The sequence below is a fragment of the Epargyreus clarus genome, unplaced genomic scaffold (assembly GCF_041222505.1).
Source record: "Epargyreus clarus isolate Ecla_fem2 unplaced genomic scaffold, WU_Ecla_fem_2.2 ptg000010l, whole genome shotgun sequence".
Classification (NCBI taxonomy): Eukaryota; Metazoa; Arthropoda; class Insecta; order Lepidoptera; family Hesperiidae; genus Epargyreus; species Epargyreus clarus.
Window position 1 is genome coordinate 1,431,637 of NW_027332218.1, and position 13,522 is coordinate 1,445,158.

At 36.3% G+C, this 13,522-nt stretch overlaps 3 protein-coding genes across 5 annotated transcripts; 2 read left to right on the forward strand and 1 right to left on the reverse strand.

The window, feature by feature from the left end:
• Positions 1-33: 33 nt before the first annotated feature.
• Positions 34-1,067, forward strand: mRpS26 (mitochondrial ribosomal protein S26). Its single transcript, XM_073077040.1, has 2 exons — positions 34-602; positions 831-1,067. The coding sequence occupies exons 1-2, from the start codon at positions 135-137 to the stop codon at positions 1,011-1,013; spliced, it is 651 nt and encodes a 216-aa protein (XP_072933141.1). The 5' UTR covers positions 34-134; the 3' UTR covers positions 1,014-1,067.
• Positions 1,068-3,610: 2,543 nt separating this feature from the next.
• On the reverse strand, positions 3,611-10,635 carry RpIIIC53 (RNA polymerase III subunit C53). Of its 3 annotated transcripts, none has more exons than XM_073077042.1 (9): positions 10,327-10,635; positions 9,424-9,548; positions 8,584-8,699; positions 8,089-8,221; positions 6,572-6,661; positions 6,100-6,206; positions 5,379-5,495; positions 4,794-4,898; positions 3,611-4,105 (listed from the first exon to the last, which is right to left on the reverse strand). In XM_073077042.1, the coding sequence occupies exons 1-9, from the start codon at positions 10,488-10,490 to the stop codon at positions 3,947-3,949; spliced, it is 1,116 nt and encodes a 371-aa protein (XP_072933143.1). In that variant the 5' UTR covers positions 10,491-10,635; the 3' UTR covers positions 3,611-3,946. The 3 variants fall into 3 exon arrangements, with proteins under 3 accessions (XP_072933143.1, XP_072933142.1, XP_072933144.1); XM_073077041.1 differs by having other exon boundaries at positions 6,100-6,212; positions 10,327-10,633; XM_073077043.1 differs by lacking the exon at positions 6,572-6,661 and having other exon boundaries at positions 6,100-6,212; positions 10,327-10,634.
• Positions 10,636-10,889: 254 nt separating this feature from the next.
• On the forward strand, positions 10,890-13,515 carry LOC140745277 (uncharacterized). The gene is made up of 4 exons (XM_073077044.1): positions 10,890-11,113; positions 11,385-11,621; positions 12,126-12,269; positions 12,865-13,515. Exons 1-4 carry the CDS (start codon positions 11,026-11,028, stop codon positions 12,921-12,923), a joined length of 528 nt encoding a protein of 175 aa, XP_072933145.1. The 5' UTR covers positions 10,890-11,025; the 3' UTR covers positions 12,924-13,515.
• Positions 13,516-13,522: the final 7 nt, after the last annotated feature.

Here is a 13,522-nt window from a genome sequence, read left to right on the forward strand (position 1 = left end):
AATCTGTACTTCATACTTATGCAGCTGTATCCTGTTAAAAATCGTCTGTCAGAATCAGATGTCAATGAATTTAAATCGCTAAGCTAAGGTTATGTTTTTGTTGTGTTGAAATTTGCTTGATTTTTAGAAACATAATGATATCCAACAATGGTTTGTTGAAACGCGCATGGCCTATGATCACACAGAGCGCGGAGGCGCATCGGAAGCCAAGATGGCTGCCGGTGGCGAAGAGCAAAATATACCGTATTCCAAAACGTCCCGTGGTCAGCGAGGAGGAGAGGCTGGAGTTGTCTCGGATAAATAATAATTACAACACACAGATGCGTGCAATCCGTCGGTTCTTCAACGATGAGATGATACGAGAGAAATCTTCGCTTGAGAGTGATACTTCGGAGTTGTCTCTGAAGTTGGAAGCGGAGGAATGGGCGAGGTGTGTGGAGCTGAACGAGCAGTGGAACGCGCAAGTGGCGGCGGAGCGCGAGGAGCGCCGCAAGCAGGAGCTGGCCGCCATGGAGGAGTACGCGCTCACCCGCATGGAAGCCAAGGACAAGGAGATCAAAGAACGAATTGAGAAAGCCTCGATTGCGATTAAGACACAGACGGTAAGATTTTGTCGTTAAATTTCGTTTATTCTGTGGGACACACCACATCAGTCTGCCAACAGAAATTTCTAGAATACTTACATGTTAACTTAATTGTGATTGATTTATTGATAGTGTTTCATAATCCTATACCTGTTTTAATAAATTAACTTAATGTCAAAGCTCATCTATAGCATAAAACAGTATGTTCACCTACTTGTATATTACAAAAAAATATATCAATTTCAGGAACTCAGCGCATCATTCATCACACCTGAAAACCTGGATGAGGCAATAGACAAGGCACTTGCAAACCCTGTAGACCACAACTTTGCCATCGACCTGAAAGGCAACATGTACCCCGGCCGAGACACTCCCATCAAGTTACAGGAAGAAAAACAACAAAAGACAGCAGAGGCTGCTACAGCATAAATAATTTATAACTAAATGTATATAAGTAGTATTCATAAATATATTGTTAAATAACGATGCGTCTACATTTCTCATGTCAAAATTAACGGTGCTATACCTCTATTTGGGCCCTATTTGTGCCTCATAACAGTAGTGTTAACCAGTCTTGTGCCCCACTTAGAAATGTGTGGTAAACAAGTCATACTTATTTGAGATGTTCCAACTTAATCCTAGGGGGCCTATATGGCCAAACAAACTCTATTACAAATCTAACCTTATCTGGGGTTCATTACAGATATCCATTTGCAGCAGTAGCTCTTTATCATTAAGTGGACTGCATGCTTGTTGTTACTTCAATATTACAAAATAAATAATATATGCAAAATGCAAATATCAGTTCAGTTGAATCAAGGTTTTACATCATGAAATAAAACAAACAAATCTTCTGTATTAAATAAAATATATCTTACACTCAATAAAAAATGTGATAATATACATTACAAAATTATTAGCTTAAGGCCTGACCAAACAGAACGCGTATTTTAGCGCCGCACTAGCTTTGCACTTTCACAACTTTAATATTATTGCGTTAAGACAAAGAAAAATAAAATATCCATATAAGTTAATTAGTGATAAGGATAACCCTAGAAATAGGCCATGTCATAGGAATGCCAGATTGTAAGAACATATGGTCTCATTTTGATTTGGTGTTTTAAATACAATTTCAATTAATTAATTACATTTTCCACCAATCCACAACGCAGCAGAGTGGTTTGTTGGTTGGATATGAGTATCTACCAATTCACAGTTCGTTGTAATGAATTCGTTGAGATATTCATTTATATCATCAAAACAGAATTTCACAATTCATTATAAGTACAAGAAGTATGAATTATTCACAATACTGAATTCAAAGCACACATAATGTGCCGAATAGAATAAGCAATATTGATAGAAAACAATTTAAATTTTACAATAATATTTGTAAATAAATTGCACGGACGAAAAAAGGTTTTTGTTATATGTTCCTTATCGGTTGCTAATCAACGATTGTTGGTAAACATTCTTCTTCCAATTTGGCTAACGTATAGGCGTTCTTGCCGCCGGCCGTTGTATTTTTTACAGATTTGCGTACGAGCGTATATTGGAAAATTACGCGCGGGCGTACGGGCGTAATACAACTCGGAGGCGTCAGAATTGACATGTATATAATAACACTCTATGGAATTTACTTCTAGCACAGTATAAGGATCTATACAGTATTGTAACTCGGTCCTTGAATTATATACCTACAGGGGTGCTGGGCGAGTGTTCGCGTTAATTTTTTTTTAATTGTAAATATTATATTTTGGTGTTTAGATAGCCGCTCCTTAGCAGGCGATAGGTTGACTGACATTTTGTTTTAGTGGAAAATATATTTATAGATACTGTGCTTCTAGCTTCTAGACGCCCCAGCGCGGCACTAGAATTCGCGTTCTGCGTGGCCATGCCTTTAATGTTTACACTGGTTTTAAAGAGCTATGCCCTCATTACATACAAGTTACAACATGTATTTACAATCACTACATAATGTAAAAGATCTTATTTTAAGTGACTTTGATTTTTAGTGTCTGAAAATGAACCTTCGATTTCCGTACTTGAAACTATCGACCAAATCCAAAACTTCTAGATTTATTAAAATTTACACAATATCCTAGAATTTAGAGATTTACACTATTTTACAAACATGGAATCATATAGACCAGTTACATCTATTAATTTATATTTTTTGATTTTTGAAAATAAAAATCTGACTACAGACCGGCAGACAAAGAGAACATCAAACTACGTATTTATTACATAAATTTGTCTAATATACCAACATAGTCTTGCATTTATATATTATTTTAGTTTGGGTCAATTATACCTTTCAAGTTTTGAATTACAGAATTACTAGCGTTTACCTGCGGCTTCACACGTGGGCAAAGGTTTTTATCACTCTCGGGAATGATTTTTTCAGCATAAAAGTTATCTATGTCTGTTCTGAATCCAATGGCAACATGTGTACAAAATTTCATGACAATCATGTTTATGTAGTTAGTATGAAAAAGTACCAAACAAAAAAAAAGAAATTTCCATTTATAATATTAGTTAGGACTATATCACATTCCTTGAAAAAGATTTTGTCAAAAATATTACTGACTACTGCTTATTGTTACAACAACAATTCATTTCTTAGTATGTTGTTGATGTCTTGAATACTTGTGTTTTAAGATATATGGTCTGAGTTTAGATTTCTTACGTAGTCTCCTCCTATTAGGTTCTGGAGCAACCCTGGTGACATCTCCGGGCACAGAGACAGGTTCAATCTCTGATGACTCCACACCGCCATCGTCCGTACATTGTATTTTCATTTTTTGCATTTCAGAAACGGGAGCATCCGTTTTAGTTTTATCCACTTTGTCTTCTACAGAACTCTTTTCTATATCTAGTCCAGATGTACTTGGAATAGGGCTGTGTGCGGCCACCTCCTCTGAGTCACCATCTTCGCTATCAGTCATTTGAAAATCTTCTAGAAAACATTTTGCAGACCCCATGTCAACCACATCAGGTTTTCGCTTCTTTTTTTTCTTTAATACAATCTCCCTTTTTTCTATTTTTTCTGCAGAATTTCTTCTCTTCTCCAAGTTTTCCATCAAAGATTTTATGTTTAAGGAGCTTATTTTCAAAGGTTTCGGCTTGAATGGTTTCGGAGGGCTTTTCTTCAAAGCTGATGTTTCTGGTGTACTACCACTGATACTGGAAGAAGTACCACTAGTTGAAGGTGTGCTTTCACTTATTGGACATTCATTTACATTATCACTACTAAAGGCTAACCACGGCTTATCTCCACTGTTCACATCACTATCACTTAAACATTGTATGTGTGTGTCTGTTGCACTATTGTCGTATTCTTCTTCTAGTTTTTCCTGATGCTATACAGCCATAGTGGAGAACATGGTTTCCCACTCCGGAGTGATGTTCAGCTTGTGTTGCAGAGGTCCCAGGGATATTAGGTTAGCTGACCGGGATGTCTCGTCAACTGCCATGGACACTACCTCTTGGTGGAACGCTGCTTTTGTGCCTGAGCACATCTAGAAAAAGAACAGCTAGCTTAGAGATGGATAAGGACATTATTCTGGTGTGGTTATGGTAAAGTGTGTGGGGCATTCCAAATTAGTGATTTATATATTTATTTGCACAACAACGGCAGTACACACAAGTCATTCTATAAGTATTACACTATATGTATTTGACACGTGTGTATGCCAATTATAGTCGTGAGTTACATTTACAAATTTTGCTTACTAGTTGCTACAGACTTAAGATAAATTTAATAGCAAACAAAGTACAATAAAAAATGAAATTAGTGATAGGTAGAGAATAATGCTAATTTGTTGATTGAAGGTGTTGAATTATTCTTTTTTTGAGTGTTGTTGTCCGGTCGTGATTTATATCAATATCTGCTACTTTGGAGCAGATTTGATTGTGTTCAAAGCAGATACGGGCAAGTGGAGAATGTTTAAGAATATTTGTTCTGCTTGTGGGGATTTGGAAGGGTTTGGTGATAGCATGTCTTGGATATCTGGATGGGACTCTAATACCTACTTCACCAAGTAAAGTGTTTTTGTGCTACCCAGTGGCTGACTGTCCCCAAATACGTTTTAGAAGTAGTAAACAAATATGCAATCCACCTGAAGGTCATTAGCAAATGCAGCCAAATATATAACCAAATCATCTGTATAGATATTTTTAGAAATGTGAACAGTGCACAGCTCTCACCTCAAACATGGTGTCACCCAGTGCGAAGGTGACTCTACCGGAGCGGTGCACCAACAATTTGCCGATGCGACCTTCCTCCAAGTCTGACAGTCTGCACCGGTTGTCCTGAAATGTAGCAAAAACATGAAATAACTTTACCAACATGTTTTGAACATGGTAGAACCCCTTGTAGTTCGACTCCGGCGGCACCAACGCCACAACTATTTCTGCCTAATAACAGTGGTAAGTGTTGCTGTGTTCTGGTTTGAAGGGTGTGGTAAGGAAGACATACTTTTCTGAGGCATTTCACCTTAATCCTCAGCTCATTTGTAGCCGACCTCAGGTAGGAAACTAATTTTATCTGGGGTTGATTACAGATGCCCTTGAGCAGTAGCCACTTACCATCAAACCACTAAAAAAATACTGATTATCATGAACCGTTATTAAACTAGAAGTGTTTTTACTTTAATTTTTGTATTATTTACACTTTTTTTGTGATATAACTTATATTATATATTTTATTATAATCAAGCACTGCGGACAATATGTTCCTCAGATGAAAATATACAGGGTGTATTGTGTAGAGCTAAAGGGGTGAAAACTTACCATCTTCTTGTCTCCGGCGTCAGTAGCGCTAGAGGTGGAGGGGTCGTTGTGTGCGGGCTTGCGGCGGGGTGCATCGTCTTCAGAACTACCGCCCCGCCCCGGCAGCGTGTCCGGCAACTAAAGTCGAAAAACATCTTATATACAACAACTATAAATAGGAATATTCAGATTTCAGTTTAACAACTCTTATAAGAGAAATAGTCAACATGTTTGAACCCTTTGTGGTTCGACTCCGGCGGCATGACTGCCACATCTATTTCTACGTAATAACAGCAGTGTTAAGTGCTTCTGTGTTCTGGACATACTTATCCGAGGCATTCCAGCTTAGTCGTCAGGAGTAATGGTGCATTTTTGGGCAACCTCAGGTAGCAATCTAATGATATCTGGGATTAATTACAGATGTCCGTGGGCGGCAGCATCCACCATCAGATGGACTGCATGATGATATAAGAGAAATAGTCAACACATAGGGTCCTACCTGCTATTAAGTTTCTAGCTCAATATTTCGGGAGATCCTCCCTCCCACCAGGCTAAGTGCTTGGTGCCTTGCTCCAATAGTCTTATTTTAAACTTACGTATAATCATATAAAATGTTGAGAAAACTTCGATAGCGTGATTCAGAAATACCAGTAGCGTTATCTCGTGACGAGTTGCGGGGGACTCACCACATAGAAACACATACCAACACAAACATAGAAACAAAATATATTATTATTGTTACCTGAAGCAACATGAGAGTGGGTTTCTCGCTCCTCAACAAGTTCACTACATTTGTATCTTCAAACACCTCCTTCACGTCTATTTTAGGTTCGTCCTCTACTATCGCGTCTGGAACTGAAAAATATAATTTCAGTATTTTCTTCTAGCAAACCAAAGACAAAAAAGCATAACCAAAAACTAAAAACAAAACATCATCTGTAATTAAAATCATACTTTTTTGCTATAGCAACACTGTATATCCCTTAAACCGTTTCACTAGACTTGCTTACAGGCTTACCAACAACAAAAAAAAACAAATAAAAAAATAAACAAAAGAGCAAATAGGCTGACAGTATTCCGAGGACACGGGACATCGAAACCTGCAGCTGGAAGCGTTATATTATTTTTATTTTTTGTATAGCAACACTTATTAGCCATGTAAAAGTGTTTACAAGGCCGGCCAGCATTGCGAGGCATGGTAGCAGATATCTTACTGGGGCAATCTATATCGTCCGCCGGTTCCTGCTTCACCACGACTTCTTGTTTGATCTTCACTGGTACCTTCGCTTGGCTATGGGCCCAGCCTATAAGAAATACCGGTCAGTTACCAGGTTCTCTGTTACTTTACAGCCATTTTCTAATGGCCAAACCATTAACATTAAACTTGGGATGTATGTACCTTAAATTTAATATGAGACACAATCACACAACTGATATTGGTTGGGCATATAAAATATACTCTAATAATTACATCACGGGTCTATATGTATTCTATATGACTATATATCAAAAAATACTGACCCAAAAATAAAATATAAAAAAGACAATTGATGAAAAAAATAATTAAAAATAAACAACGAAACTATGTACGGTATTGTTTTTGAACTTTATAAATACATGTTTCTTTTTGGCTTCTTCATTACATGTAAGACATACAGAATTATTATTATTAGACCATCAATGAGATTCTTTGCAAATATTTAAACTGTCTGTACTTAAATAAACAAAAAAATTCACTTCTACATTATATTGTGTCTCAGATTAAAAACTATTTAAAAAAAAGCTTCGAAATGGGGAAACAATCGCTGATGCAGTGTCACTGGCATAGATGAAACATAAAGTCCCAAGATTTTAGCATTTAAAAGTAATGCCTGGAAACCCTTAAATGAAAAACCAAAATTAAAACAAATAAGTTGAAAAGAAAATTAAAACTAAAAATATGAAAACTAATAATGTATATGGATAGTACCTCTTGAATCCACCAGTCCATTATCCATTAGTCTTTGAGGACTAAGTAAGAATGCCTCAATGCCCCCACTCCTATTTATAGGTATCAAATGACAGGCAGTTACATAAATCATAGGCCAGAGATTTGGATTTGGACCCCCAACCTTTGGACCCGCGTGGCGGAGCGGTCACCATACCGGTCTGACGCGCAAAGGGTCCCGGGTTCGATCCCCGGCCAGACAGATATCTGAATGATGAATTTAGATTTCTGTTTCTGTGTCTGGGTGTTTGTGTATCTGTCTATGTGTGTGTCCATGGCACCCACGACACAGGGAATCCTAGTGTGGGGCTGTGAGTGTAGAAAGCGTTTATTTTTGTTTTTTTTTTTTTGAAGCTTTGATGACGACATCTCAATCACTAGCTCAACATTAATCATGGCAGTATTATGGGATTATATACAATGTTCTTGGTGACTTAATAAGTATAGATAGACAAATCATTTAGCTCATTTAGATCCATGGACTAAAGCACCTTACTTACCTTACAACTTTTATAAAATGGAAGTGACGTCTGTAATCAACCTCAGATACAATGAGAGTCCTGCCAGAGGCTATTCTATGACACATTGCTACCCCTGACGGCTGTAATGCCTTAGATAAGTATGTCTCTCTTACCATACCTTTCACACCACAACACAGCAGCGCTACACTATATACACATATTCTCAACACCACTCTTTTAAAAAGAAACCTCCAAAATGGTGTGGCGTGGTGGTGAAAAATACCTCCATCGTCCATGGGCAGCTTGACTGGCGCGTCTACTTCCAGTATGTGCTTGAAGTCCTCTGACTCCAACTCCTCGTTATTTTGATTACCGACTATGGCCTTGATCCTTTGCTCCTCAAATTCTTTGTCAATCTGAAAAAAATATCACATCAATATTTCAGAAACAGGATCGAGTTCATAGACTTTTGAGACATTTCAGACAAACTCGTCAGGACCAAACTATCTGTAAAATGTATATGTATCACTGAAAAGAAAACAAAAGGTCGCCTGAATCAAACCATCACTGATATGTATTTGTCAGCGAAAAATATTTACAAGACATTTGTTATTATACCATCCTTTTAGACTGGGGCCTCCATTCGACCTTTTCACCCCACCTCATTCAGCATTTCCGCCTCAGCCCTGTGGCGAGCTTAGCCCGCCAGTGATGCAAGGAATCCTAGTGAGAGGTTTATTGCAATAAAGAAAATCCTTCTCTTAGATTCTAACGGTACCTTGACAACGTCCTTAACTCTGATAGTTGGTTTCTGCAAGGCGGGGGTTCCACCCCCATCCCCCTCCCTGCTGTAGTACGAGGACCGGTTGGACTGCCTCTCAACACTGCCAAGGCCTGTAAAATAATATTCAAATAACTGTTTATGGTACTGAAAACAAACTATAAAATCCCTTAAGTAATCTTACGTTCATGACATCAAATTACAAATAATCATATCGCGGTGTAAGAGTCAGATGAACGTATGTACAAAATATCAAAAATCGTTTTTTTTTTCACAAAATGGTTCACAATGTAGTCCTTTATGAAATGGCAAAGTAACATAATGCTATATTCAATATTTAATAAATAAAATACGGAATAAATAAAAATATATATATTGTGTCTTTGTCAGCACTTATAAACATTTTTTTTTTATATTTTTCAAAACTCTAATAGTAGGAGAATATATTAATATATATTTTTATTTCAACTACTGTATATTATCTCTATTAACGATCTGGTAAAGTTTGAAGTGGCGAATTTTCACACTGTTTTTGCTCTCCTGTAAAATTGACAAAATGTAGATACGTTCATCTGACTCTTACACCGGGATATACTTCACCTTATAGTAAGTAAGCACTACTCATCGACTATTACTGTGCATTTGAAGAGAGTAATAAGGGAGATATTCTTAACCAAAACCTTCCAACATAGCCCTTAGGTGCAGCATTGCATCTGTGGTCTGTATTAGGTATGATTTATTCGTTATTTATTGATGATTTATAGCCATGTGACAAATTTTATTGGGGTTGATTTTGAGATAGTGATTTATGCTACAACAATATTATAAAAAAATTACCTTCAGAGAAAACGCCACCAGATTTAATAATGTTGGGTCCATTTTTGAAATTCCTGTTCCTGTCATTTCTGCGTTCTCTCTTCCCTTTGTCATCGCGCTTGTTATCTCGAACATTGGGTGCTGGTCTAGAACAAGATGAGGAAAAATATATTCTATTATTTGCTACCCACACCGTTATTTATTATAAATCCATAATTGACTGTAACAGTGTTGTATGAGAAATGTATCTACATAATATATAAGCTGTGGATTTTGTAACAAATACATAAAATAAATGAATAAATACACTACGTCAGTGGCGAATTAAAAAAAATTTAAGGTCTAGGCTGTACAGTTTTTGCCTTCCCTGCTTCTACAAATGTTTATTGGTCTAGGTAGCATATCGGACTAGGTGGTATATTGGACTAGGTAGTTTATTGGATTAGATAGTTTGCGATCCTGTTTTTTTTTGCTCGCCACGTCGGCTCAGAACATGTTGTTTACCCTTGTTTTTTTGTTCATTGAGCCGGCTTATGATACTGTTCTTTTTTACGAACTAGCTTCCTAATTAGCAAGAAAACTCGGTCCCCAAATTTGCCGCCCTAGGCTGGAGCCTAGTCGGCCTGCTGGTAAATCCGCCACTGCACTACGTACATTCATAAAAATATGCAATCATGCACTGATTATTTTACATTTTAAAAATGTATTTCCAAATAATATGTTTGTATACACAAAGGAATTTGTTTACAATTTAAGTCTCCAGCTCCTGTCATTAGATAAAAATATAATGGGGCCAGGTCGATTCTAAAAATACTGAATGAATATTATATGGAAGAAATCTGACCTTGCGTAAACAAAAATATGTTGATCATTTCAGGATATTTCGAGATTTGGTGGAAGCAAAACAACAATAATAAAACATACCCTTTATTTTTATTCCTCGTAACATTCAAATTGGGAGTAAATATTTTTTTGTTCGGCTTCACGCCGCCGAGCGAAAGATCTCTGGGTGGTTTAATGGACGCCAGCCTCTGAAGAGGTTCCCCTGCCACCCCGTTGGTAGCGGCCTTGTCGGATTTATCCGACATTTTTATTTAGATTTTCCTTAATTTGCACAAACAAATTCAAATGCAAAAATTGTAAATAAATGGATTCAGATTCAGCAAAACTCACAAACTTATCAAATCAACGTTTATGACATGTTAGCTGAAATTTGACAATATTGACAATTTACAATAAAATCGGTGACATATCTATTTATAATCTATATCTACTACTATGATTTCGTTTAGGAACTTATAGTTTTTACACATTGTAAATAAAACTTGTGCAACTAATTGAATGAGAAAAAAAGCAATCAAATATTATCTTATCGCTGTTGTTGCTATCTGATAACATGATTAACATAATGTATAAAATTGGTTGAAGGGATCTATGTTAAATAGTTCCTTGATCGAAACAAAAGTATGTAGTTTTAAAAAAAACGGAACATTTGTTAAGTGTCAAACGGATTCAAAACAGATTTGAAAAACGGTTATTTCTATTTGCCCAACGGACGAAATTCTTCTGTTTTCACTCGAAAACTCTTACAACTGTTTATTTTGAAATTAAGAGAGCACCGAGATGGCAGAATCACTGTTCGATATATTCGGCGATCATTTGACGAGACAAGCCGTGAGAAATGTATCTCGCCAACCTTTGTGTAACATCGGTAAGTGAATATAAATGATTGTTCAATTCCTTATTAAAGTAATATTATTTTCTGAATACATATAATTTTATATTTAATTTATATAGAATGTTGTAAGTAAGTAGTATACTTATCACATAAATTAATAACTTCTCATTACATCTATTGTAAAAGCACACATTTAAGTCACTATAAACAGTCCTTCAATAAACTTTTCTATTACTATCAGAAAGGTCCTGCCCAACTAAAAAAATGTTGATCATGGTAATTCCGACACATTAATCTCCTACAGAAAACATGGGCAAAACCGTGTCATCTGGTCCACTAAAGCCCAACGAGCCTGTAAAGAAAGGCACAGAGCCTAAGAAGTCGTTCCTCGCGAACTCCGGCAAGGCGCTGCAGAGCACGCCGGCGCGGCAGGTGTTCACACCGCGCGCGGTCAACGTCGGACCTCTTATATACAGCGACGATGTGGCCAAGGGTTATGGTAAAGATGAACTGGAGTTCACGAAGCCCACTTCTAAGAATGGTATGTTTGTTGTTTTATTTTTTTTATTAGTTGCACTCCATCTGATGGTGTGTGATCATTACTCTCCATGGACAACGATAAAAAACTCCATTATGAATGGTGGTTCTACTTGAAGCTAATGAGTGCTTTACTACTCACAAGGACTAAAATAGCCTTATATGTTTATGTAAGTTAGATGACCACATTTTTACACCAATATATAAGTGCTGCTTCACATTAGAAAAAGGTGTGATGATACCTCTCTGGTCTTACTATATTGTTTGTTGAATACTCAATATTTTAATTCAATAATCATATTCATTTCACATGTATAGTCCTCGTAAAACTGCTAGTCCACTCTGAATATAGAAATGAATCGCGTCGCCGTAGCAAATTGTTTAACTACACCTGCTCGCAAACACAACTTCAGAGAGGACTAGCAGTTCGGTACGAACTATACCAATGTTCTTTAATTTTCCATACATCTTCTATATCTGCCTATTTACCCAAGTCTCTTATTTTCAGACAACTTTCATAAAGATCTGCTAGATTACCTACCGATGCCGGAGCTGCAGATTCTGAAGGCATCCTCTCCTAAAACCCCATCACCAGCAGTGCGGAGACATAGTCTTGACTTCAACTGCTCATATGAAGATGAGTTTTTCACAGGTAACTTAAGATTTTTTATAATATAATAATAGCAAATGAGTGTGCAACCATGTGATGGTAAGTAACTACTCCTGCTCATAGTAATAGTATGTATTCAACTCCAGATAACATTCCTACCTGAGGTCAGCCACAGATGCGCCTGCTACCGCTCAGGACTAAGTTGAAATGCCTCAAAACGTATGTCTCCCATACAACATCCTTCAAACCAGAACACAGCAGAACTTTAACACTGCTGTTATTAGAAAGATTAGTGGTGGTAAAGCTGTAGTTGAACCAAAAAGGGTTCTACCATCATCAAAGATAAAACCTTGTTGTGGTTCGGTCAGTGTAAAAGTTAATTCAGTCTAATATTTTTTGTACAAAGGGAAGAGGCAAAACAAAATGTTTTAAAGGAGGAATTTTGAAATCTGGAAGGTACTTTGCTCATAAATAAGTGAATTCTTATTTTTATTTTATATTTTCCCTTTATATTTTCTGCACATCCTTAAGGTTGACTGGTAGAAAATGCTACTTAGCATTAAGTCCGCCTATTGTACCACTTATTTTATTGGTCAATAAAGTGTAATAAAAAAAAAATAAAAAAATTCTGTTACAGATGACTTCTCCAATGACAGCATTCCTGAAGATGATTTGGGCTTGCCGGATATCTACTAGGTACTAACTGTTTCTAAAACTTGTAGGTAGTTCATAATGACAAACCCTATGGGTTATTTATTTCCTTGTAACAAAATTTAAGTGATTTGGCTTTTGGCATATTTATTTAAGAAACTTCTCGAATGTATTTAACACATTTTAATGTAATGTCACACACAATTTGCATAATTTATGTATTAGTTTTGAAAAAACATTTTCCAAAAAAAAGTATGTTTCTACATGTATTCTTATAAAGATTTTACTCATGATAGGGTTTGGATGACTAAAATGATTATCTGCCATAAATTTTTGACCTAATTAATATTTATAACACTTATGAGAAATAATATGCATGTGGGAAAATTCTCATATATTATATTGGATTGTAACTTTATTTGTACTGGTAATATGTAATGATCCTAATGTAACAGTATTAGACAGGCACCTAAAGATGGAAATGATTTTAAAACCTTACATAGTCCGCCTACTGTAGTCTACATTTAATATTATACTATTAATATAAGCTTTAGATGCCCAATATAGCATGGAATGGTACTGAAAATAATTGTAATAGAGGTTGTTATCATTTGTTTCAATAAACAATTCAAAATTATTTCTTT

Coding starts and splice junctions, on each gene's coding strand:
- mRpS26 (XM_073077040.1), top strand. CDS start 135: ATGATATCCAACAATGGTTTGTTGAAACGCGCATGGCCTATGATCACA. Junction 603..830: donor TTGCGATTAAGACACAGACG/GTAAGATTTTGT, acceptor TATCAATTTCAG/GAACTCAGCGCATCATTCAT.
- LOC140745277 (XM_073077044.1), top strand. CDS start 11,026: ATGGCAGAATCACTGTTCGATATATTCGGCGATCATTTGACGAGACAA. Junction 11,114..11,384: donor CCAACCTTTGTGTAACATCG/GTAAGTGAATAT, acceptor AATCTCCTACAG/AAAACATGGGCAAAACCGTG. Junction 12,270..12,864: donor TGAAGATGAGTTTTTCACAG/GTAACTTAAGAT, acceptor ATTCTGTTACAG/ATGACTTCTCCAATGACAGC.
- RpIIIC53 (XM_073077041.1), bottom strand. CDS start 10,490: ATGTCGGATAAATCCGACAAGGCCGCTACCAACGGGGTGGCAGGGGAA. Junction 9,549..10,326: donor ACGAGGAATAAAAATAAAGG/GTATGTTTTATT, acceptor ATCTTGTTCTAG/ACCAGCACCCAATGTTCGAG. Junction 5,496..6,099: donor CCACTCTCATGTTGCTTCAG/GTAACAATAATA, acceptor TTTCGACTTTAG/TTGCCGGACACGCTGCCGGG.